This window comes from Ranitomeya imitator, chromosome 4, assembly GCF_032444005.1.
Source record: "Ranitomeya imitator isolate aRanImi1 chromosome 4, aRanImi1.pri, whole genome shotgun sequence".
Lineage (NCBI taxonomy): Eukaryota > Metazoa > Chordata > Amphibia > Anura > Dendrobatidae > Ranitomeya > Ranitomeya imitator.
This window is the reverse complement of record NC_091285.1, coordinates 646,580,003-646,603,076: the sequence shown is the minus strand read 5'-3', so window position 1 is coordinate 646,603,076 and position 23,074 is coordinate 646,580,003. Positions and strand designations below refer to the sequence as shown.

The window sequence follows — 23,074 nt, the reverse complement described above, 5'->3', positions numbered from 1 at the left end:
GGGCAAATGTGGTTGTACAGGGAGGGGGAGGAGGTGAGCTGTGACATCACCTATTGTGAATGGTGGATCCTGTGTTATCTACTGTATATAGAGGTATTATCAGTCATTGTACAGGAGGAGGAGGTGAGCTGTGACATTACCTATAGTGAATGGTGGATCCTGTGTTATGTACTGTATATAGAGGTGTTATCAGTCATTGTACAGGAGGAGGAGGTGAGCTGTGACATCACCTATTGTGAATGGTGGATCCTGGGTTATCTACTGTATATAGAGGTGTTATCAGTCATTGTACAGGAGGAGGAGGTGAGCTGTGACATCATCTATTGTGAATGGTTGATCCTGTGTTATCTACTGTATATAGAGGTGATATCAGTCATTGTACAGGAGGAGGAGGTGAGCTGTGACATTACCTATAGTGAATGGTGGATCCTGTGTTATGTACTGTATTTAGAGGTGTTATCAGTCATTGTACAGGAGGAGGAGGTGAGCTGTGACATTACCTATAGTGAATGGTGGATCCTGTGTTATCTACTGTATATAGAGGTGTTATCAGTCATTGTACAGGAGGAGGAGGTGAGCTGTGACATCATCTATTGTGAATGCTGGATCCTGTGTTATCTACTGTATATAGAGGTGTTATCAGTCATTGTACAGGAGGAGGAGGTGAGCTGTGATATCACTGATTGTGATTGGTGGATCCTGTGTTATAAACTGAACATAGAGGTGTTACCTGACAATGTAATTCCGTCTGTGATGGTAGTGGTGCTACTGAAAAGTTTCCTGGACAGAACAGGAAGCATGAGTCTAGAATTGTAAGATTTCAGTATGTATATATATATATATATATTAGTGATATGGAAAATTTCAAGTAACGCTATCAAAACGAACAGCATTTTTTAGCATAAGTGCCTGATTTAAGCACTGTTCTTTTCTGATGTCACATTCCCTTTAAATACCCAGCATTTGGCAGTGTAAAACCCATTTTGCCTTTTGGAGCTTTGATCACACCAGCTATGTGGTTGCCTGTTCTGCTGGATGTAAGACGGGACAGTTGTGACCCATTTGATGGATCCGTCACAGTTTATTAGGGTCAGTATTGTTGCCGTGTGACTGATACAGGGTCGCCAAGGTTTTGGGGATGGAAATCTGTCCATCAGAAAGCAATGGAGACCTGATGCAAAAGAACTAGGGCTGACATGAGCGCAGACTGATCGGCATCAGTGATGATTCTTGTCCCCTGTTTATACCTTTGCACTGACCGACGCTTGTGTCGCCCCCACAGGACAGCGTGGACTATTGCGTCATCGGAGTCAGTATTTTATCGCAGTTGACCAATGAAATCAACCAGGTAAGAAACTCCTCCAGGAAACGTTGGCAAAATATCCTGTAAAATCTCTGTGTTGGATGAACTGCAAAGTGAACAGGAGGGGCATCCTGCGTACGTGTGGGGGGCAAAATAATCCTGTCTTATTGCAGAAAAGGAAAGTCTGCCGATATCGAAGTCCTACATTTCCTCCTTTTTTTTTTTTAGTTGAGAAATATATATTTAAATTGTCTGTGTCCCATAAATTCAGCCCTGCCCCTCTTCACCTCACTGCCCTGTATCTGGCCGTAAGACAACCAGCTGCAGCAGGAGCCTCCCCCCTTCACCATGTGGTAGGCCATAGAGGTGAGGCTTCTGCTGCAGCTGGTTGTCCTACGGCCTGATACGAGTGTCGCTTCCTCACATTGTTGTATCGTGAATTGATGTAGCTCAGCCTGATATGAAAATGGATGAATAACATTTTTTGGACATATTTATTTTTGCAGGCAGATGCCACGCACCCACTGACCAAGCACCGCAAGATTGCTTCATCTTTCCGAGACTCCTCGCTTTTTGATATCTTCACTCTGTCTTGTAACCTCTTGAAACAGGTATGGACAGAGAGACCAGGAGATGGCACAATTTTATCCTTTCCTCAAATTACATTATTAAATGACTAAACGATACAAATTGCCATCAGCTTGGAAAAAGCCCCATTGGAAAGCAGGGGTGGCCGGTCGCACGTGCCTCCGCTCCATTGGAAAGCAGGGGTGGCCGGTCGCACGCGCCTCCGCTCCATTGGAAAGCAGGGGTGGCCGGTCGCACGCGCCTCCGCTCCATTGGAAAGCAGGAGTGGCCGGTCACATGCGCCTCCGCTCTATAGGAAAGCAGGGATGGCCGGTCACATGCGCCTCTGCTCCATAGGAAAGCAGGGATGGCCGGTCACATGCACCTCTGCTCCATAGGAAAGCAGGGATGGCCGGTCACATGCACCTCTGCTCCATAGGAAAGCAGGGATGGCCGGTCACATGCGCCTCCGCTCTATAGGAAAGCAGGGATGGCCGGTCACATGTGCCTCCGCTCTATAGGAAAGCAGGGATGGCCGGTCACATGTGCCTCTGCTCCATAGGAAAGCAGGGATGGCCGGTCACATGCACCTCTGCTCCATAGGAAAGCAGGGGTGGCCGGTCGCACGCGCCTCCGCTCCATAGGAAAGCAGGGGTGGCCGGTCGCACGCGCCTCCGCTCCATAGGAAAGCAGGGATGGCCGGTCCATGCGCCTCCGCTCCATAGGAAAGCAGGGATGGCCGGTCACATGTGCCTCCGCTCTATAGGAAAGCAGGGATGGCCGGTCACATGCACCTCTGCTCCATAGGAAAGCAGGGGTGGCCGGTCGCACGCGCCTCCGCTCCATAGGAAAGCAGGGATGGCCGGCCCATGCGCCTCCGCTCCATGTTGCTTTTTTTTTCATGTGACAGATTGCTGAATGCAGCGCTCACCTTTATTTAGCAGCCTATGGAGAATGAATCAAGGCATGGCACATGTCCACAGCCACGTCTCCATCCTGTGAAGGCATTTCAGAGCCCGTTCTTGAGATTATTGGGGGTCCAGTCGGTTGGACGGACCCTCATTGATTTAGTTTTTATCGCTTATCCTTTGGATATATCTTCAGGCGCACACAGCTCCGCAGCCTCTCCTAGCTGGAAACCAGGGGTGGCCGGTCACATGCGCCTCCGCTCCATAGGAAAGCAGGGGTGGCCCTTTGGTGATTGACAGTTCACAGCAATGTTGTTGCTCCGCTGTACTGCCCTGTGTTTTCTCCTATGCTGCATTATTAGGCAACCTGCCCTCTGTAGCATTGGAAGTAGAGGTGGCCGCTCCCACGATCGCTTTTGGCATCAGGGTAGCGCTTACAGGCTCAGAAGGAAAGAGCTTGTAAGCACTGCTAAGTATAAAAATGGTAGTAAGCACTTCTAAGTAGGAAAGACCTTGCAAGAACTGCTTGGCATGAAAGAGCTTCTAAGCGCCCCTCGGTAGGAAAGTGCTTTTAAAGGTTGCTCAGGAGGAAAGGGCTTGTAAGCGCTGTTCGGCAGGAAAGAGATTGTAAGCCCCACTCGGCAAGAAAGAGGCTTGTAAGCACTGCTCGGCAGGATAGAGCTTTTAAGCGCTGCTAGGCAGGAAAGAGCTTGTAAGTGCTGCTGCTCAACAGGAAATAGTTTGTAAGCGCTGCTTGGCAACAACAAAAAAAGATCTTGTAAGGGCTGCGCGACAGGAAAGGAAAAAGAAGGCTTTTCAGTGCCACTCGTCTGTAGAAGGCAGCAGTGGTCAGAAAAAAAAAATAAAAGTAGGACTAGGAGATTATAATAACTATATATGTAAAGTTACAAGCCCCTTGCAAACATCCCCCCCATCTGTAGATGGGAATAACTCATTAGGCTCCGGGATCCCAATACAAAGTTTGTGACACGGCCCCTGCCAGGTATATACCATTGATAATAGCGGTGTAATATCACGTGGCAGCGGGGCCAGTGTAACACCCTGATAATAGTGGTGTAATGTCACGTGGCAGCGGGGCCAGTGTAACACCCTGATAATAGTGGTGTAATATCACGTGGCAGCGGGGCCAGTGTAACACCCTGATAATAGTGGTGTAATATCACGTGGCAGCGGGGCCAGTGTAACACCCTGATAATAGCGGTGTAATATCATGTGGCAGCGGGGCCAGTGTAACACCCTGATAATAGCGGTGTAATGTCACGTGGCAGCGGGGCCAGTGTAACACCCTGATAATAGCGGTGTAATGTCACGTGGCAGCGGGGCCAGTGTAACACCCTGATAATAGTGGTGTAATATCACGTGGCAGCGGGGCCAGTGTAACACCCTGATAATAGCGGTGTAATATCACGTGGCAGCGGGGCCAGTGTAACACCCTGATAATAGCGGTGTAATGTCACGTGGCAGCAGGGCCAGTGTAACACCCTGATAATAGCGGTGTAATGTCACGTGGCAGCAGGGCCAGTGTAACACCCTGATAATAGCGGTGTAATGTCACGTGGCAGCGGGGCCAGTGTAACTCCCTGATAATAGCGGTGTAATGTCACGTGGCAGCAGGGCCAGTGTAACACCCTGATAATAGCGGTGTAATGTCACGTGGCAGCAGGGCCAGTGTAACACCCTGATAATAGCGGTGTAATGTCACGTGGCAGCGGGGCCAGTGTAACACCCTGATAATAGCGGTGTAATGTCACGTGGCAGCGGGGCCAGTGTAGCACCCAGGGCCTTGGGCACGTTTCCCTCTTGCCTCGGTGGCCCTTTAAGTGATACCGTGGTGTACGCACAGGACTTGTCTGTGTAAGATGACCCTTTTATTTCTCTGGAGTTGCTTTAGCATCTAATATATAATCAGGAATCAAAGGCCTAATATTCATTTTTGTGCATTTTTTATTCCTTTTTATTTTAAAGGCGTCTGGAAAGTCATTGCTCCTCTCCGATGGGTCCCAACAAGACCTCCTCATGCAGCTTCTCAAGCTCACCCACAGCTGCCTGAATTTTGACTTCATCGGCACATCCACAGACGAGTCCTCCGACGACCTCTGTACAGTACAGATCCCCACCAGCTGGCGTTCAGGTGAGAGAGGAGCCGGGGCAAGAACGGACGGGGAGTTCGGGGGTGTAACAAGCCGTTCTCATGCCGTGTTCATTGTCTCGCCAGCTTTCCTGGACTCTTCCACACTACAACTCTTCTTCGACCTGTATCATTCCATCCCTCCCAACTTCTCCCCACTGGTGAGTACATGGCGGAGAGAAGAAAGCCGCAGGCTGGTTATTCTCTGTATTTACCACATCCGTATCTTACTGGTAAGACTTTCCACCCCACAGGTCCTCTCATGTCTGGTACAAATCGCCTCTGTCCGGCGCTCCCTATTTAACAATGCAGAAAGAGCCAAGTTCCTCTCTCACCTGGTGGACGGAGTGAAGAGAATTTTAGAAAATCCCCAAGTAAGTATGAAGCAAGGTGAAATCGCTCTTACATATTGTGGAACAGTCATTAATATTCTTGGACTAGCCCAACGCTAATCAGACCTTGGGGTCGAAGGTGGAAAATAGACCATCCCAAATGGTCTGTAATAGAGAATTGGTTGTTGATAGGATCCCTGGTGGTCTAGGGCAAAGAAGATGACTATTATCATCGTCCCTGGTGGTATGGTGCATAGGAGACGTAGATGAGCATTTGTGGAGGGTTAGGGGTTAATGTTTGCATCCCTTGGGGTCTATGCATGCCTTTAGCATGGTGTAGGGGAAAGAGTAGGTTCTTATCAGTATTCTTGGTTTTCTAGGGCACAGGTAGGGGAAATGCTAGGATCCCCCAATAAGGGTCAGTATTGAAATCCTTGATGATCCAGGCCATTATATGGGTAAATGTGAAATCCCTGGTGGTGTAGGGCAGAATATTGCAATCACTCATGGTCTGTAGATCCGTAGAGGCCACTTGCCTCTCCAGGCTCCATCATTGCCTTCCAGGGAGCAGGGACGACCATGAATCTACACGGTTCTCGCCTACGATTGAGCAGAGCACTTCATAAACGCTCAGCCCCATCTCTATGCGAGGGGAGTCCTTATAGGGGGTCTGTCAGCACAAAATGACTGTTCAAACCAAGCACAGGTGCTTTGTGCTCCTTCCTTGGCATGGCTGAACAGTATAGTTCACCTTCTCACCCTCCTGTAAGGCCAGAGCTGTCAATCAAGGAGGAAGAAGCAGAGATAGAAAACAATTAGTGCACTAATCTGGGTACTGCAGAGGGAGCACCGAGTGCCTGTGCTTAGTTTGCACAGTCATATTACGCTGACAGATTCCTTTTATTGCTCGGCAGCTGAGCCACGCAGAGGGAACGTTGTTCCAAAACCGCAGGTGATGACTGCACCACATACACATATACCGGCTGCCATTATGGTTTCTCATAGACAATGGTCGTTAAACCACTCGGGAGACCCCCGTGCTTTGCCCTATGATTATCATGTGTATATACATCATCACTTACTGTGTTTGCTCCTCTAGAGCTTGTCAGACCCCAATAACTACCATGAGTTCTGCCGCTTGCTGGCGCGCCTGAAGAGTAATTACCAGCTCGGGGAGTTGGTGAAGGTAGAAAACTACCCCGAGGTCATCAGACTCATCGCAAATTTCACCGTCACCAGTCTACAGGTAAATGCATCAGTCCGTGTAGTCCATCTTGTACCTCTACAGGCCGAGGAGAAGCTTCTTGAATTATTACGGAGGCCAACAAATCTATCGGCCATCCAAGCCATTACCCCAGAATTCTGCAGGAAATTACTTTTGAAAAGTCTCAAAATTTTTGTGCACCGCGTTGGTGTGAGGCCACTGCTGGTGTAATCCATGATGAGCTGTGGCATTCCTTGCACCAGAAATCTTACCCCAGGCGCTGACTAGAGTAAGATTTGTGACCAGACGCATGAAGGTGCACACCACTCGCTAGACATGTCTGTTTCATTAAGACACGTCTACTTGACTCCCAACACACTCCCTCATCAAGACTGTCATGAACATCGCACACCATGTGCCCGAGGGGTGGTGGTGGCCCCATGGCCATCGTATGTCCTCTCTATAATACAGCCATTGAGTCTTTTTAGAACTTTCCCGTATCGTCTTGACTCTGGTTTATAATGGACTCTTTATTTTATTTTTTCCAGCATTGGGAATTTGCCCCCAACTCAGTACATTATCTTCTGAGCTTATGGCAGCGTCTTGCAGCATCTGTGCCCTATGTGAAGGCAACGGAGCCACATCTTCTAGAGACCTACACCCCAGAGGTGACCAAAGCCTACGTCACGTCCCGCTTGGAGTCTGTGCACATTATCCTCAGGTACAGTGTGTTTGCGATGAGTAATTTTGCACTCAGAGATTGCAGGGATTCTGGCGGTCGGGGGGAATCAATTCATGTACCCTAAATTTTTTTGGAACTCTCCAGGGCAGCCTCGGCATAGATGCATCATTTTTTTTAAAAAGTGAGGGAGAGGTTTACTGCCTATTTCAATTGGTTGGCACTCTTGATGACATCCAACGTCTGGCCACATATTTTCGGGCCATAAGTAGGACCTCAGTCAGGAACGATCTATCTACGGTCCTCTCATATTGTTCAAGGCCAACAAACAGACGAGTCTTGGGCTTCTCTATGACGGGGATTCACATGCAGTCAAGTTGGAACGGAATCACTTCAGCCCAGGGTCCCCTGATCTCTGGGGAGTCACGTTCCTGGGCCTCTGACATTTGAGGCACTAATCTGGGAATTCAGGTTGTACCGTGTGGAGGTGTAAGACGTACGGTTGAGAATATATAATTAGGGGAAACATGGTTAGGGGCTTCCAAGGCCGAGCTCCCAGTGCTCATCGCTTATCTAGGGGAAACATGGTTAGGGGCTTCCAAGGCCGAGCTCCCAGTGCTCATCGCTTATCTAGGGGAAACATGGTTAGGGGCTTCCAAGGCCGAGCTCCCAGTGCTCATCGCTTATCAGTCCCATATGTGTCTCCCACTTGCTTCTTGGCAGGTCATGTAGTGGATCCGGGCTCCCTGCCAGTAAAGGGACATGTAAATTGGATATAAGCCCAGATCCAGGAGCCTCCAGTAGCACCTGGGATAAGGAGAAGTCTCACAGGACAGGGGGTGGGCCCGGGAACAAGGTCTGAAGGGCAGGTCGTAATTGTAGGAAGCGGAAGAAGGAATTGTTTGGAAGGTTCAGCTCTTATTTTAGTGTCCGGAAAGGCCACAAAGATCTGACCGAGATCGATCAATCCTGTGTGTTCCCATATAGGACCCCATTCCAGTAAGGGTTTTGTTATGCCGCAGACCAGACCATAAGGGCCTAATTGAGACTCGTGGGGCCCTCGTTGAGGAGCAAAATGGCACATGTAGTGGTAGTGAGATCTTTGGGTTGTAGGGACGGACGATCTTCAGAAGAGCTCTCTACTAATTCCCCTCTCCCCAACAACACAGATTAGAAAGCTGGGCACCCCAGTAATATAGTTTGGGGTCTGACAGTCCAGCACCGCCTCGTGTTCAGGCATACCACAGTTTCTGACTCTGGCTCTACGGCCCCCCAGATAAAAATATCAAGCGAATGACTACCTGTGCTGGCGTCTGTAGGACGATGTATAACACCTGGCTGATGCGGAGACGATAAGGGTGGCGTCTCCCATCCCGTTATCTTAGTCTGAGTACAGGATAGTGGAGACAAGCTAATCAGGCGGTGAATGTCTCCGAGGCTCCTGGAGACCTGAATCCCCAGATAGACATTCGCTTACCTCACTCATCCACGGTCTCCATGAATAATCTGAAGGATAGAAGATGGCAGCTGATTAGCTAAGATTTTGCCGAGCATTTTGTACATTAGATTGTAATAGCGAGATGGGTCTATACACGGAGAGGACTTTTAATAAGGGGTAAGGCTACGTTCACATTAGCGTTGTGCGACGCATGCGTCGTTTTTTGCCGAAATTTGGACGCAAGAAAAATGCAACTTGTTGCGTTTTCTTGGTCCGACGCTTGCGGCAAAAAAGACGCATGCGTCGCACAACGCAACAAACAAAAACGCATGCGTCCCCCATGTTAAATATAGGGGCGCATGACGCATGCGTCGCCCGACGCAAACTAGCATAACGCTAGTGTGAACGTAGCCTAAACTGTACAGTTGCTTATATTTGCAAGCACTTTACAATGTTACCCGTTTTTTAACTCGACACCCCCGCCCACCCCCCATTAAAGCAATAGTATGATGTCTCAGCATTGCTTCAGTAAATGTTTTTATAATTTACACTTTGCAATATTTAAGCCACATCTCTAGCATTTAACAAATTGCTTTTCCGCAGGGACGGCCTGGAAGACCCTCTAGATGATGCAGGTCTGGTACAGCAGCAGCTAGATCAGCTCTCCACCATCGGGAGGTGCGAGTACGACAAGACGTGCGCTCTCTTGGTGCAGCTGTTTGACCAGTCAGCTCAGACCTATCAGGAGCTTCTGCAGAGCGGATCTGCCCCCAGCATGGAGCTGACCGTGCAGGAAGGTAAGCGGCTCGCTGCCCTCTCCAGCATTAAAGTGCATTCCCTATATTACAGCAAAAATATTACCGTGCACAGTGGCTCGGAGTGGCCGCAGTCCTTGCTGTACAATGCTCCTATCTGTGCACCGGGAGGCAGAGCTTTATCTCCCATTAATGAGGTTCTGCAGTTCCGGCTTCTCTATAATTAGCAGGACAGATACCAGCAGCCTGGACTGCAGCTGCTCCTCACTGCTGCACAATCTGTTATGCAATGTACTTAAAAAAAACTTATTATGTGCACTCTAATGATTTTATATGTAACAGGAGGTACAAATCTGACAGGCGTTTACAAAACCTGTCCGTATGTCCTACTAGAGAGGAGTCCACCACTCCTGACCACTTTTAATTGGCCAGAGAAAAGACAGTCTCCCATATTTTCAGACCCCACAGGTCCATGCATTATATGCATGGGCATGGTCAGTACATGGCTGCCTTTCTCCGTGATATCTGAATATTTCTCAGTTTTTGGCCGTTTCTGCAATTCCCAGCTATTTACGCTGTTGCTATTTATTTTCACAGGTCGGCTCACTTGGTTGGTTTACATTATTGGCGCAGTGATTGGAGGCAGAGTATCTTTTGCCAGTACTGATGAACAGGACGCCATGGATGGAGAGTTAGTGTGTCGGTACGTGTTATTTCAATAGTATTTCATCACGCTCCGTTGCTTCATTGCAGCTAAATTCAGAGTTTTATATTTTTTTTTAGACTAAGTGCTCCCCGCCCGGCTTACTTGACAGTGGAGACCTGGCGCAAAATGTTAACTCCGCACCTGTCCAAAATCTCACACATGCACCGCTCTTCTCTTGGCCAACGCGTAGTAGCGTCCTGCGCAAAAGAAGATTGGATCGTGCATAAGATTTTGGCCAAGAGCAGAGGTGACATCTCCACTGTCAATCAAACAGCCATGAAAATAAGAGAAGAGTCAGGACTAATCTATTCCTCCTCCGCAGTGTGCTGCAACTGATGAACCTCACGGATTCGCGTCTTGCCCAGGCCGGCAACGAGAAGCTTGAGCTGTCAATGCTGAGCTTCTTTGAGCAATTCAGGAAAATATACATTGGGGATCAAGTTCAAAAGTCATCCAAGGTAAGCGGCGAGAGCTTCATGGAGCGTGCGATCCTTATTAGTGATGAGCGAGCGTGCTGGGATAAGGTGTTATCTGAGCATGCTCGGGTGCTAGCCAAGTGTCTTCAGCGTGCTCGAAAAATATGTTCGAGTCCCCGCATCAGCAAATCTTAAGGCTGTTAGACAGTCACAATATATGTGGGGATTACCTAACAAACAGGCGATAGCTGCTGCGGTCGAATAGACATGCAGCCGCAGGGACTCAAACACAATTTTCGAGCACACCGAAGTCACTCGGTTTGCACCCAAGCATGCTCAGATAACACCTTACCGAAGCACATCACTAATCCTTATATATGGAGAAAAAGGCGCCCTGCCATCCTATCATGATGGAGTGCAGCTCTCGCCATCCCGGTGTGATTGACAGCAGGAAAAAAAAAAACGAGTGAGTGTATATATCGGCAATGATGATGCCGCATTAATAAAAATCAGTGGATCCTCCATATGGCGACTGTCCACATTACCAGTAGATTACAGATTAATCTCCTTTGTTCTCTAATATGGCGTCATTTTCTCTCTCACAGCTTTATCGGCGTCTTTCAGACGTTCTGGGTCTGAATGATGAGACCATGGTGCTGAGCATTTTTATTGGCAAAATGTAAGTTCATTTCTAGCTAATCGGAATCTAGTTTTTCACCTGTATAATAAGAGAGCGGTAACCCCTGTGTTTCCCCACAGTATCACCAATCTCAAGTACTGGGGTCGCTGCGAGCCCATCACGTCGAAGACCCTGCAGCTGCTGAACGACCTGTCTATAGGATATCCTTTACTATGTGATATGGGTGTAGGAGGGGATAAGTGACGTATACTCATGTGGGATCACCTGGGGGGGGCAGCGACCTGTGACCACAGATGGGTCTGACCTCTGTATCTAGCTCATGTTGGCAGGATTATCCGTATATTATTGATCAGGCTATAGACGTATAGGCCATAGAGGAGGAGGGGAGCATGTTACCCTCTCGATTTTGTTTGTCCCCTTAACCCCTCGCACATACAGCAGTGTCAGGAAGCTGGTGAAGCTCAGTGCTGTGCAATTCATGCTAAATAACCATACGGTGAGTACGAGGGGCACCTCCATAGGGTCTGCAGGTATCCCTGGTGTTTAAAGGGTTAACAAATGATGGTATTCTTGGCGTCAAGCGGTTTATGCGGCGTTCAGACGCGATGACTGATCGCACACTGATGGTAACGGGAGTCCTTACAGCTGGAAAATGCGCCATGGTGGCGGCCAGCTATCATTGCTTTGGGTCATGTAAATGGTCGACCTGCAAACTCAACAAATAAAGTAAAACACGACAGGATGTCAGGACAGGTGTACTAACCATTCGTTACGCCTCGTAGGTTAGTAGCATGCTTTCATCTAGTGGGTTAATAAACAACATATCTGATATCTATGGGGTAATAAAATAACGTCTCAGGGGTTAATGACAAGTCTGGTGTCTAGAGGGTTAATAATTAGCATGACTGGCATCTAGGGCATTTAAAACTAACATGTCTGGTGTCTAAGGATATATTAAATACATGCCTTGAGGGAAAGGGTGGAGATAAATATCCCTGGTGTCTATGGGAGTAATTAATACATGCCTGGGGGACATGGGGTGAATAAACTACATCCCTGGTTGTCTTGGAAATTAATATAGTCAGTACATGCCTGGGGGTACAATCTGCAGATGCCTGGTATCCTGGGGTACAGTCAGCACATGCCGGCGGGTACAGTCGGCACATGCCTGGTGTCCTGGGGGTACAGTCGGCACATGCCTGGTGTCCTGGGGGTACAGTCGGCACATGACTCATGTCCTGGGGGTACAGTCGACACATGCCTGGTATTCTGGGGCTACAGTCGGCACATGACTGGTGTCCTGGGGGTATAGTTGGCACGTGCCTGGGCGTAGTCGGCACATGACTGGTGTCCTGGGGCTACAGTCGGCACATGCCTGGTGTCCTGGGGCTACAGTCGACGCATGCCCGGTGTCCTGGGGCTACAGTCGGCGCATGCCCGGTGTCCTGGGGCTACAGTCGGCGCATGCCCAGTGTCCTGGGGCTACAGTCGGCACATGCTGGGGAGTACAGTCGGCACATGCCTGGTGTCCTGGGTGTACAGTCGGCACATGCCTGGTGTCCTCTGGGTACAGTCGGCACATTCTGGGGAGTACAGTCGGCACATGCCTGGTGTCCTGGGTGTACAGTCGGCACATGCCTGGTGTCCTGGGTGTACAGTCGGCACATGTCTGGGGGTTAATATTTTCTTTCCTGGGGAAATTACACAATAGTCTGGAAATTGTGAATGATTTTTCCATTGCCCTTCCTCTGTCTGACGCCCCCCGGAGGCTGGCTCAGTGGGGGGGGTGAACAGTATCATGGAGCTCTCACATAATCGTAGATGACATTGATGCCGTCCTGTCCTCCGCACGTTATAACCCCGAGCTGTGCATTGTGTTACAGAGCGAGCACTTTTCCTTCTTGGGAATCAACAGCCAATCGAACTTGTCAGACATGCGCTGCCGGACAACCTTCTACACTGCACTAGGACGCCTCCTCATGGTGGATTTAGGTACTGCCTGGTATTTAAAGGGCGACCTAGCGCCTTTTAGAAAAACACAAATGGTGACATGAAATTATTTAAAAAAAATTCCCAAATACATATAATTATTAAATCCAATGACTTCCCTTGGTATTACAGCGAAACTGGTTTTACTTTCACTTTATCACAGAGAAGGCGGAATCTGGTGAGATGGTCTACTCTGGGAGATACCAACTGTGATGGGGGGAGCTAATACTACACAGCATCTGAACTGTAGCTGGAACCTTGTGCTCACATCTGGATAGGATTCAGGGTGAACACATCAATTGTCCTATATTGGCGTTTAGTCTTATTTTTTTCTACCTCCTGCTGCTCCATAATACACAGGAATCCATCTCACTTTGCTTCATGTAGTGATACATCCACGTTAAACAATGACAGATGCACAGATCTGTGTTTCCAAGTTGCTCACAGCTTCCCCCCCCTTCCCACACACAGTGGTATCTCCCAGCACTGAGGCAGAAAGTCTTTACACAGTTGTCTAGATAGTGAGACAGTGGAGAGCCCTTCTGTCACCCTCTCTTAAAGAGCCGGAACTATTATGGCAATATCGGAGAGGATTTTTTTTAGTTTCTTTAATATATATATATATATATATATATTATTTTTTTTATTTACTTTTCGCCAAGAGGTGATCAGTCCTTATTAAGCACAAAAGTAAAATCTAGTGGTGGTCAGATGTCATATTTGGTGTTTTTTCTTTCGCTCATAGGAGAGGATGAGGAGCAGTTCTCTCAGTTCATGATGCCTCTCACCGCTGCCTTCGAGTCAATGGCCCAAATGTTCAACAGCAACAGCTTCAACGAACAAGAAGCCAAGGTAAGACGTTGCTGCGGAGCTGCAGTACCAGACTTATCCTGTGGACTGGAGTGGTGCTGTTTCCAAACAAAAGCAGCCATGTCTATCTAATCATGTGCATCTCTTTTAGAGGGTTGTACCAATTCTAGCTTCCTGATCACCCTACGGATAAACGATAACTTCCATACTTTATGCATAATCCTTTAAGGGTGGAGATTAACATTTAACTTTGATTTCTGTGTTTTTAGAGGAGTCTGGTTGGATTGGTGAGAGATCTCAGAGGAATCGCCTTTGCGTTCAATGCTAAGAGCAGCTTCATGATGCTATTTGACTGGATGTATCCTAAAATGTTTCTGGACTTGAGCGGATAAATTCAGATCGTACAATCCAGTTCAAGGCGCTGTTGCGTTTGGAGAAATCGTAGGGCTCAAGTCATCAAAAATGGTGTTTCTAAATCAAGTTATGGATGAAAATCCTCTGATATAGTGACAAATTTATTAAGAGTTTGCGCGCATCTTAATGATTTTGGTACATTTTTTGGGCTGCCCCTGTACAGTAGATTTTTGCTATAATTTGTGCCACTCTTTGGTGCAAATTATAGTGACTCGGTCAGGATACCTTTGGATCCGTTCCTTTTATCTAAGCCCGAAAAACTTTTTTTTATTTTCTCAAAGCTTAAATAGATTAAAAATGTTGTGCAAGTTCACGTCACAGAAATATTTTCAACTTCAAAATCCCAGAAAATTTTTCATAAAAGCCTAAAAGGGATTGTCCCACTAACAAAATACATTTTAATCAATATATCTAGTAATAATAATAAGTTGCACAATTGAATGTGTTAAAATATAATGTTATAAATGCACCCCTATGTACTGTGCAATTGCTATATCTGACCATGCATAGCTGCTCCAGTTTATGGTCGGAAAGTACCACAGCAGGCGTTCACAGCTGCTATTTTCTTGCTTGGTTTATCACAGGAGTGAGTGTTTTTTGATGTGACTCCATCTGTCTAAGCTCATTAAAAACCAGATCAGTAACCTGTAAGGTCAGCGGCTGCTGGAGCTCTTGCGTCACTGACTTGATTTATGATGAGCTCTCAGGATTGGTGAAGCAGCGGAAACACACACTCCTGTGATAAAAGACAGGGAAATGTGTTTTCTCAAAAAGCAGGAGTTGTATGCCTCTGTTGTTTCATCTGTATACTCACTTATCATAAGTGACTTATGCTTCCCTCTTCAGCCAGGAGCTGTTGTATATCCTGACCATAACCTGGAGCACCTCTACTTGGTCAGACACAGCCATTACACAGGACACAGCAGATTTATAAGATTATCTCAGCACAGGAACATTTTGTCACTAGTCATACAGTGAGGGCAGCGTCATCTTGTTGATGGGTTCCCTTTAAATCATCGACTAGAGCACCATTATGACAATTTAAAATGAGCCGTAGTCCAGTTTTTAGTCCTGAATACTCTAGGTGACATTATTGTTGTGGGCAGCGATGGCTGGGGTTATTCCTTAGCCCTCCTCAGATATCCCGCATACATGCCCATCCTGCAGAGGGCGCTAGAACTCTGGTTCCATGACCCGGCCTGCACTACGCCCATCCTCAAGCTCATGGCAGAACTAGTGCACAACAGGTTGGTTCTTTATCTTATATTTATATTGTTTTTTTCCTTACCTATCAATGATATATACTCTCATCTTTTCTTCTTTTTATCCACCATCATGTTTTTTTCTTTATTGCGCAATTATACCTCTCATGCTGATTACCTCTGCAGAGGTCCAGCTAGTAGTCACTCGCTAGGTAGGAAGGAAACCGTCTTTGTAGTGCAGTTCTCCCCACGGAGAGGACGACCCCTTTAAATGAAGTTTACACCATGTGTCAAACTTAAGAGTTTTTATTTCAACCCACAGAAAGCTAGGGACCACTGATCCAGTAGATATATTATAACCCCCCTACTAACCAGGATGAGAAACTACGAGGGGACCAGTAATGTTTTTATAGAGGTCATACAGGACTTTACAATTGAGGACCTATCTGTATTAGATCAGTGGGGGTCCGAATATAGACACCCCTTTGATCAGCTACTGGTATTACAGCTCGCTACACTGTCTACCGATTCCAGTGACTAGGACTCGGCTGCAGTATCAGCCACGACTCAAGGTAGGAAGCTTTGCCCGGTAAACACGAAGACGTGGTGCTGGCTGGGACACCATGGCCCCTTCAAACCACTGATCTGCGCTGGTTGTTGGATGCTGAAGTCCCACCTAGGAATGAGCACGGAGTTTTGGCAAGAATAGTCTCTAAATACTTTCTTCCACTTAGGGAGCTGACTGTCGCTGATGGCGTCATGTCTGCACATACCCCTCATGAAGGTTGCACCTTCAGCAGGGATTGCACATGTGTACTTGCAGGTATTTGCAGACGTCTGCACCAGTCACCACCAGATGCCGACATGAGCGGCGACGCACAACACCTTTAGGCCCCCATGTAATGACTTTAAAGGGAACTTGATTGCTGGCTTGGCCCCTCTGCAATGTAATTTGGGGAAACCTGGAAGGCGAAGGGAGGCTTCTTATCATGGGACCCTACATTGCAGCACATTGGAGAGTGTAACATGTTAATTCTCCCAACTAGGAGTGCAGGGGGAGCAGAGTCCCCATAGAGAGCATAGTCTCTTCATAACAGCTGCAGCCTGCTCTCATAGTTGGGAGATCTATGATCTGTTGAGCACAGCTCTGTGCACTTGGTAAGCTCACTTTAGCACTTTAGCATCTTTCTTCTGCTCACTTTAGCATCTTTCTTCTGCTCACTTTAGCATCTTTCTTCTGTCACTTTAGCATCTTTCTTCTGCTCACTTTAGCATCTTTCTTCTGCTCACTTTAGCAACTTTCTTCTGCTCACTTTAGCATCTTTCTTCTCACTTTAGCATCTTCTCACTTTACAGCTTTCTTCTGCTCACGTTAGCATCTTTCTTCTGCTCACGTTAGCATCTTCTGCTCACGTTAGCATCTTTCTTCTGCTCACGTTAGCATCTTTCTTCTGCTCACTTTAGATCTTTCTTCTGCTCACTTTAGATCTTTCTTCTGCTCACTTTAGTCTTTCTTCTGCTCACTTTAGCATTTTTCTTCTGCTCACTTTAGCATCTTTCTGTAGCTCACTTTAGCATCTTTCTTCTGCTCACTTTAGCATCTTCTGCTCACTTTAGCATCTTTCTTCTACTCACTTTAGCATCTTTCTTCTGCTCACTTTAGTCTTTCTTCTGCTCACTTTAGCATTTTTCTTCTGCTCACTTTAGCATCTTTCTGTAGCTCACTTTAGCATCTTTCTTCTGCTCACTTTAGCATCTTCTGCTCACTTTAGCATCTTTCTTCTACTCACTTTAGCATCTTTCTTCTGCTCACTTTAGCATATTTCTTCTGCTCACTTTAGCATCTTCTCAATTTAGCATCTGCTCACTTTAGCATCTTTCTGTAGCTCACTTTAGCATCTTTCTGTAGCTCACTTTAGCATCTTTCTTCTGCTCACTTTAGCATCTTTCTTCTGCTCACTTTAGCATCTTTCTTCTGCTCACTTTAGAATATTTCTTCTCCAAGAAGGCAACACGATAGAGTAATTAATCCAACTACAAATGTATTGTCCTTGTGGACATTTCCATCCTGCTCTTACCTGCGGCTTTGTCTCCTGCAGGTCACAGAGGTTACAGTTTGACGTCTCTTCTCCAAATGGCATTCTTCTGTTTCGGGAGACCAGCAAAATGATCACAACTTACGGTGATTTCTCTCGTATCTTTACCTGTTGGACCCGGTCGTGTTTTCTTTCTCTGCAGGAGATAATGAACACGTGTCTTTGTTTTCACCACCAGGTAACCGGATCCTGACGCTGGGCGAGCTCCCCAAGGAGCAGCTGTACGTTCTGAAGCTGAAGGGAATCTCCATATGTTTCTCGGTGCTAAAAGCTGCTCTCAGCGGCAGCTACGTCAATTTTGGGGTGTTCCGCCTTTACGGTGATGAAGCTCTGGACAACGCTCTTCAGACCTTTGTCAAATTACTGCTGTCTGTGCCACACAGTGATCTGCTGGTAATTAACCTTTGCAAAATGTTATGATCGGTTGCAGCGCTGACCATCACCTAGCAGAGAATGGAGCCGAGGCAGATAAAGTGCTCAGTCCCACCCAGAGCACTTACTGACTCATTTGCATATCACCTCTAGAGTGCATCTCTCTGCACCAGATCAGAGTTTTTCGATTCACTTTTGTCCTTATATCCTACATCCACATGTATGTGGTTTACAGTGGGGTGGAATGAGCAAACAGATTTTCTCTAAATGTATGTATTTTGTACAAACACATAATTTTTTTTAAGTTGATTGTATTGAAAATGTTTGCACTCTGTATTTTTTTTCAAGCACTCTGTTTTCCTGCACGTTATTGTCTGCAGGATGAGTTAACTGAGTATACAACAGTGAGCTTCTCTGTGCTGATTTATGACCACAGACCCTATCAAAGTTGAAACAAAAAAAAAACAGATGAAAAAGTTAGAAATACTGTTGACAGAACAACTCATACTACAGCCAACAATGTGCAGTGATACAAAGAGCCAAAAACTGCAACATTTTTAATGAAACCCAATTTTTAAAAGGATTTTTATCTCAAATCCATGCATTTAAGTACAGAAACATGTCCCTGAAGGTGTCTATTTTTTAAAGGGAATATGTCAGTAGGATTAACCCTCCTAAGCTTCTATATGGGCATGCAGGCCATAGGATGTTGAATAAATTGATACCTTGATATATGCGATCTGATATCTTATTCCAGAGAAATCTACGGTTTTCAGTTTTTTTCATTAATATGAAATGAGCTGTTAAGATCTATGGGCGGGACATAGATCTCCTTGGGAATCTGCCTCTAGGGCTTTTTATAAAGAAAAAGAGGCATTACCAGTGTGACATCTGAAATGACTGACAGTCTGATCTCATTGCGGAGCTGTGTGTGATTATAACTAGCATAGCACAGCAGAACTTTGTCTCATTACAAACACATCTGCAGTTGTAGTCCTTCTCTCAAAGTGCTCTCAGCTCAGTTGTACTTTCCTTCCTTCCCACACTGCCTTTCTGAAATGGGATGCTGAAGAAGGGGTAGTTGTAATGAGACACGACCTTGGATCTGAGTAGACAAAAAAGTGAGAGGAGAGCAAACTGCACTGTGAGAGCTACAGCTGTAGATGTGTTTGTAATGAGACAAAGTTCTGCTCTGCTGTACCGTGTTAGTTATAATCACACGGCTCTGCAATGAGATCAGGAGAGCAGACTGTCAGTAATTATATATAGCACAATGATAACGACCCCTTTTCATTAAAAATAAACCCTAGAGGCAGATTCTCGGGGCGATCTATGCCCGGCTCATAGATCTTAACAGCTCATTTACATATTAGGAAAAACGTGGATTTCTTTAGAATAAAAGATTGGATTGCAGATATGAAGGTATAATTTTATTCAGCTTCCTATGACCTGCGTGTCCATATAGACGGCTTAGGATGGTTGATCTTACTGAGAGATGCCCTTTTTTTATAGTTTTTTTTCGCACTATGTGAATCGTCCACAGCTGTGGATTTGTGACGCGGAGGCTTCCTGTTTTGCAGGATTATCCCAAGCTCAGTCAGTCCTATTACTCGCTTCTGGAGGTACTGACTCAGGATCACATGTCTTTCATCGCCAGCCTGGAGCCGCACGTCATCATGTACATCCTCTCCTCCATCTCCGAGGGGCTGACTGCTCTGGGTAAGCGGGGGGCCTGGTCACCTTTCCCCGTACCTCCTCCACCTTGTGTGATGTCCTGATTCATCACGTGTCTTATGCCCACAGACACCATGGTGTGTACGGGGTGCTGCTCCTGCCTGGACCACATAGTCACATACCTCTTTAAACAGCTATCTCGCAGCGGGAAGAAAAGGGGAGCGCCGCCGCCGCAGGAAAGTGAACGCTTCCTACACATAATGCAGCAGCACCCGGAAATGATCCAACAGGTGACCCCTCAATCGCGAAACCTTCTGGCCACTAAGGGGTTAAATTAGGTTTCCATTTATATATAGTGGTAAATCCGGAAGCATTATTAGATTTCCTACCTGGGTTAAAGCAAATGTGTTGCCTAATTTCACAATACGCAGACGTTCATTATTGCATAAATCTCTCAGACCTGATGTGGCTGGTGTACTTACTTTTCAAAATTCAGATCCATATAGCTGTACAATCCTGATTATTAAAATGAGTCAAGCTCTTGTTCTTAACATCAAGAGGGGAGAATTACGAAGGATTATACTGCCAATCTGACATGGATTTGTAAAGTAAGTACACCCGACCCATCAGGTCTGAGATCTATTTAATGATGTGATGTGAAATCTGCTTTTAGCTGAGGCCAAGGATGTGGGTCCGGTCTTCCCTTGTGTACGAGGACCCCCTTATCGTATGTGCTCCTCTCTCTTACACCCCCAGATGCTTTCCACGGTTCTCAATATCATTATCTTTGAAGACTGTCGAAATCAGTGGTCAATGAGCCGGCCATTGTTAGGCCTCATCCTCCTCAACGAGAAGGTAATAAGTCCGCACCATAATTATATACACCGTTTTTAGTTGGGTCCATTCTCCACCATTTTTAATGTGTTTGTTTTTTGCTGCTAGTATTTCTCGGACCTTCGGAGAAGCATTGTAAGTAGTCAGCCCCCGGAGAAGCAGCAAGCCATGCATCTTTGTTTTGAGAACTTAATGGAAGGAATTGAGGGAAACCTCCTCACAAAAAACAGAGACAGGTTAGTGGTGTCAATGGCCAACGTGGTCTCAACAATGGAAATATTTCTCTCCCCAATAAGAAATGGGGAAAAATCTACTATATAATCAAGTAAGAGAATAGATGGAGATGTATATCTCTAACTTGCCACTAGGGGCTCAATGGATAAGAATAAATCTACTTACAGATTGCCCCCTTGTGGCAGCAACAGGAAGCTACAGTTTTAATCATATTTGTGGATAAAGTGCTTTATACTGAAGACATGGGCGTTAGGAACATGCTCAAAATGTTTAAATCGTACGCATTTACCTGTCCGGGGGGAATCCTATTAGTGGCTTTGTAAATGCCCAGTGCATCAAAAAAATTGAAAATGCCAACACACACCTCCTCAAAAAATGCTATTGATAGTGATCAAAGTGATTGATCTACTCCCCCCAAATGGTACCAAGACTGGCCACTCAAAAACAAGTCGTCATACTAGCCCAAATAAAAACGTTATGAGCCTCGAAAAATGTCGACACAAATGTTTCAAGTTTGACTTATTTTGAGTCGCGTGCTCTCCCGCCTGCCGAGCCGCACACTCTCCCACTTGCCGAGTCACGCACTCTCCCGCCTGCCGAGTCACGCACTCTCCCGCCTGCCGAGTCACGCACTCTCCCACTTGCCGAGCCGCACACTCTCCCACTTGCCGAGTCACGCACTCTCCCGCCTGCCGAGTCACGCACTCTCCCGCCTGCCGAGCCGCACACTCTCCCACTTGCCGAGTCGCGCACTCTCCCGCCTGCCGAGTCACGCACTCTCCCGCCTGCCGAGCCGCACACTCTCCCACTTGCCGAGTCACGCACTCTCCCGCCTGCCAAGCCGCGCACTCTCCCGCCTGCCAAGCCGCGCACTCTCCCGCCTGCCGAGCCGCGCACTCCCGCTTGCCAAGCCGCGCACTCTCCCGCCTGCCGAGCCACGCACTCTCCCGCCTGCCGAGCCGCGCACTCCCGCTTGCCAAGCCGCGCACTCTCAGGTCTATGGAGTGAATAGTGGGAGTCGGACCCCCACTGATCTGCAGGCAATTAAAGTGTCTGCTAGGTAGGATAGAGAAAAACGGAATAAAGTTTAGTTTTCTCAGAAACTTCTATTCAGCGAGGCTCGATGGGGAACCATTTTGGCCAACTGCTCTATATCTGGTATATTATATCATTACATTACCAGTTTATATCCTGTGTCAGTCAATCCTGACGGTTTGGTGCTCATGAGACTCATAGGACCAAATAAAATGCTTCCAAAAACAGCGCCACCCCCGTCCACAGGTCATTTGTGGTATTGCAGCTCAGCCCTATTCTCCTGCATGGAGCCGAGCTGCAATACCAGACACAACCCACGGACAGGTGTGGAGCCCAGCAGCCATGTTTTAATGTTGCAGATACATATGAGTGAGCCCTGACTTTTCTCCCTTTCGCAGGTTTACGCAGAACCTCTCCGCCTTCCGACGAGAAGTCAACGACTCCATGAAAAACTCAACCTGCGGCCCCAACAGTAATGAAATGATGAGCTGACCTCTCCCCACAGCTCCAGCCATCCTTCTCCCCACCATCTTCCTTCCCCTTGTACAAAAAAAAAAATCCTCTCCCCCCTGCACATTTTTTTGGTAATGTTTTGAATTCTTTCTACGGACAGGGGGATATAAATATGGCGAGTGGATCTCTGCCTCCTGCCCCCTCTTTCCACAGAGTGGAGGTGGTCGGGGCGCTGATATGATGAGCGAATGATAGTCACGCCTGTTCACCTGGACTTGAGCCCCCCTATTGATAAATTACAAATATATAAATATATATATTATATGTATGTATGCGTCATTTGGAGTGACAAGTAAAATCGCCTACCCCACAGATTCCCCTGCCCCTTCCCCTCAGCGTGGATGAACGGAGGAGTGGCAGAGCATTGCGTTGTTGGAGTGAAGCTCTGCAGAGACTGCACTTAAAAGGGTGGACAGGTTTTGCAAGGACATTTTGTAATAAACGCTCCTGTATACTGAGGGACACAGCCCTCTCTGCTCTTATTTTGACTGTGGGTTTGAATGATTGGCAGCAGAACCAGCTCTCGTCTCTCTCGTTGGGTCTGCGGCGCCACCTGGATGCAACCAGAGAGAATGCAGCCCACCGATCAGCGCTCACACCGAAGTATTGGGAGACCACCAGTGCTTACCATAGCCAATAGTTGCCTCACTGGTCCCGGATGGATCGGTCACAACTGCGTCCCACATAGTGCACAGCGGCGGCATTTTTACATTTTAGGTGATCTGTTTTATTTTGGAGGCAGATTCTGCTTCAAAAAACTTTTCCAATTCATTTCCACATTGCTGAGTTTTTGGAGCTTTTTTT

General features: G+C 47.0%; 1 protein-coding gene across 2 annotated transcripts in view; it reads left to right on the top strand.

Moving 5' to 3' along the window:
* Positions 1-22,752, top strand: part of XPO7 (exportin 7) — a 35,893-nt gene extending 13,141 nt beyond the window's left edge. The window contains exons 5-28 of one of the 2 annotated variants that reach the window (XM_069767000.1): positions 1,283-1,348; positions 1,810-1,914; positions 4,765-4,930; positions 5,015-5,088; positions 5,182-5,301; positions 6,359-6,505; positions 7,012-7,184; positions 9,184-9,377; positions 9,933-10,038; positions 10,364-10,499; positions 11,063-11,136; positions 11,217-11,297; positions 11,530-11,593; positions 12,981-13,089; positions 13,832-13,938; positions 14,166-14,254; positions 15,450-15,557; positions 17,612-17,694; positions 17,787-18,001; positions 19,561-19,699; positions 19,784-19,944; positions 20,411-20,509; positions 20,597-20,724; positions 22,156-22,752. In XM_069767000.1, coding sequence (XP_069623101.1) covers positions 1,283-1,348; positions 1,810-1,914; positions 4,765-4,930; positions 5,015-5,088; positions 5,182-5,301; positions 6,359-6,505; positions 7,012-7,184; positions 9,184-9,377; positions 9,933-10,038; positions 10,364-10,499; positions 11,063-11,136; positions 11,217-11,297; positions 11,530-11,593; positions 12,981-13,089; positions 13,832-13,938; positions 14,166-14,254; positions 15,450-15,557; positions 17,612-17,694; positions 17,787-18,001; positions 19,561-19,699; positions 19,784-19,944; positions 20,411-20,509; positions 20,597-20,724; positions 22,156-22,249 — 2,838 coding nt within the window. In that variant the 3' untranslated portion in view covers positions 22,250-22,752. Of the gene's footprint in view, positions 1-1,282; positions 1,349-1,809; positions 1,915-4,764; positions 4,931-5,014; positions 5,089-5,181; positions 5,302-6,358; positions 6,506-7,011; positions 7,185-9,183; positions 9,378-9,932; positions 10,039-10,363; positions 10,500-11,062; positions 11,137-11,216; positions 11,301-11,529; positions 11,594-12,980; positions 13,090-13,831; positions 13,939-14,165; positions 14,255-15,449; positions 15,558-17,611; positions 17,695-17,786; positions 18,002-19,560; positions 19,700-19,783; positions 19,945-20,410; positions 20,510-20,596; positions 20,725-22,155 lie in introns of both variants that reach the window. The other variant, XM_069766999.1, reaches the window with a different exon arrangement.
* The last annotated feature ends 322 nt before the right edge of the window (positions 22,753-23,074 follow it).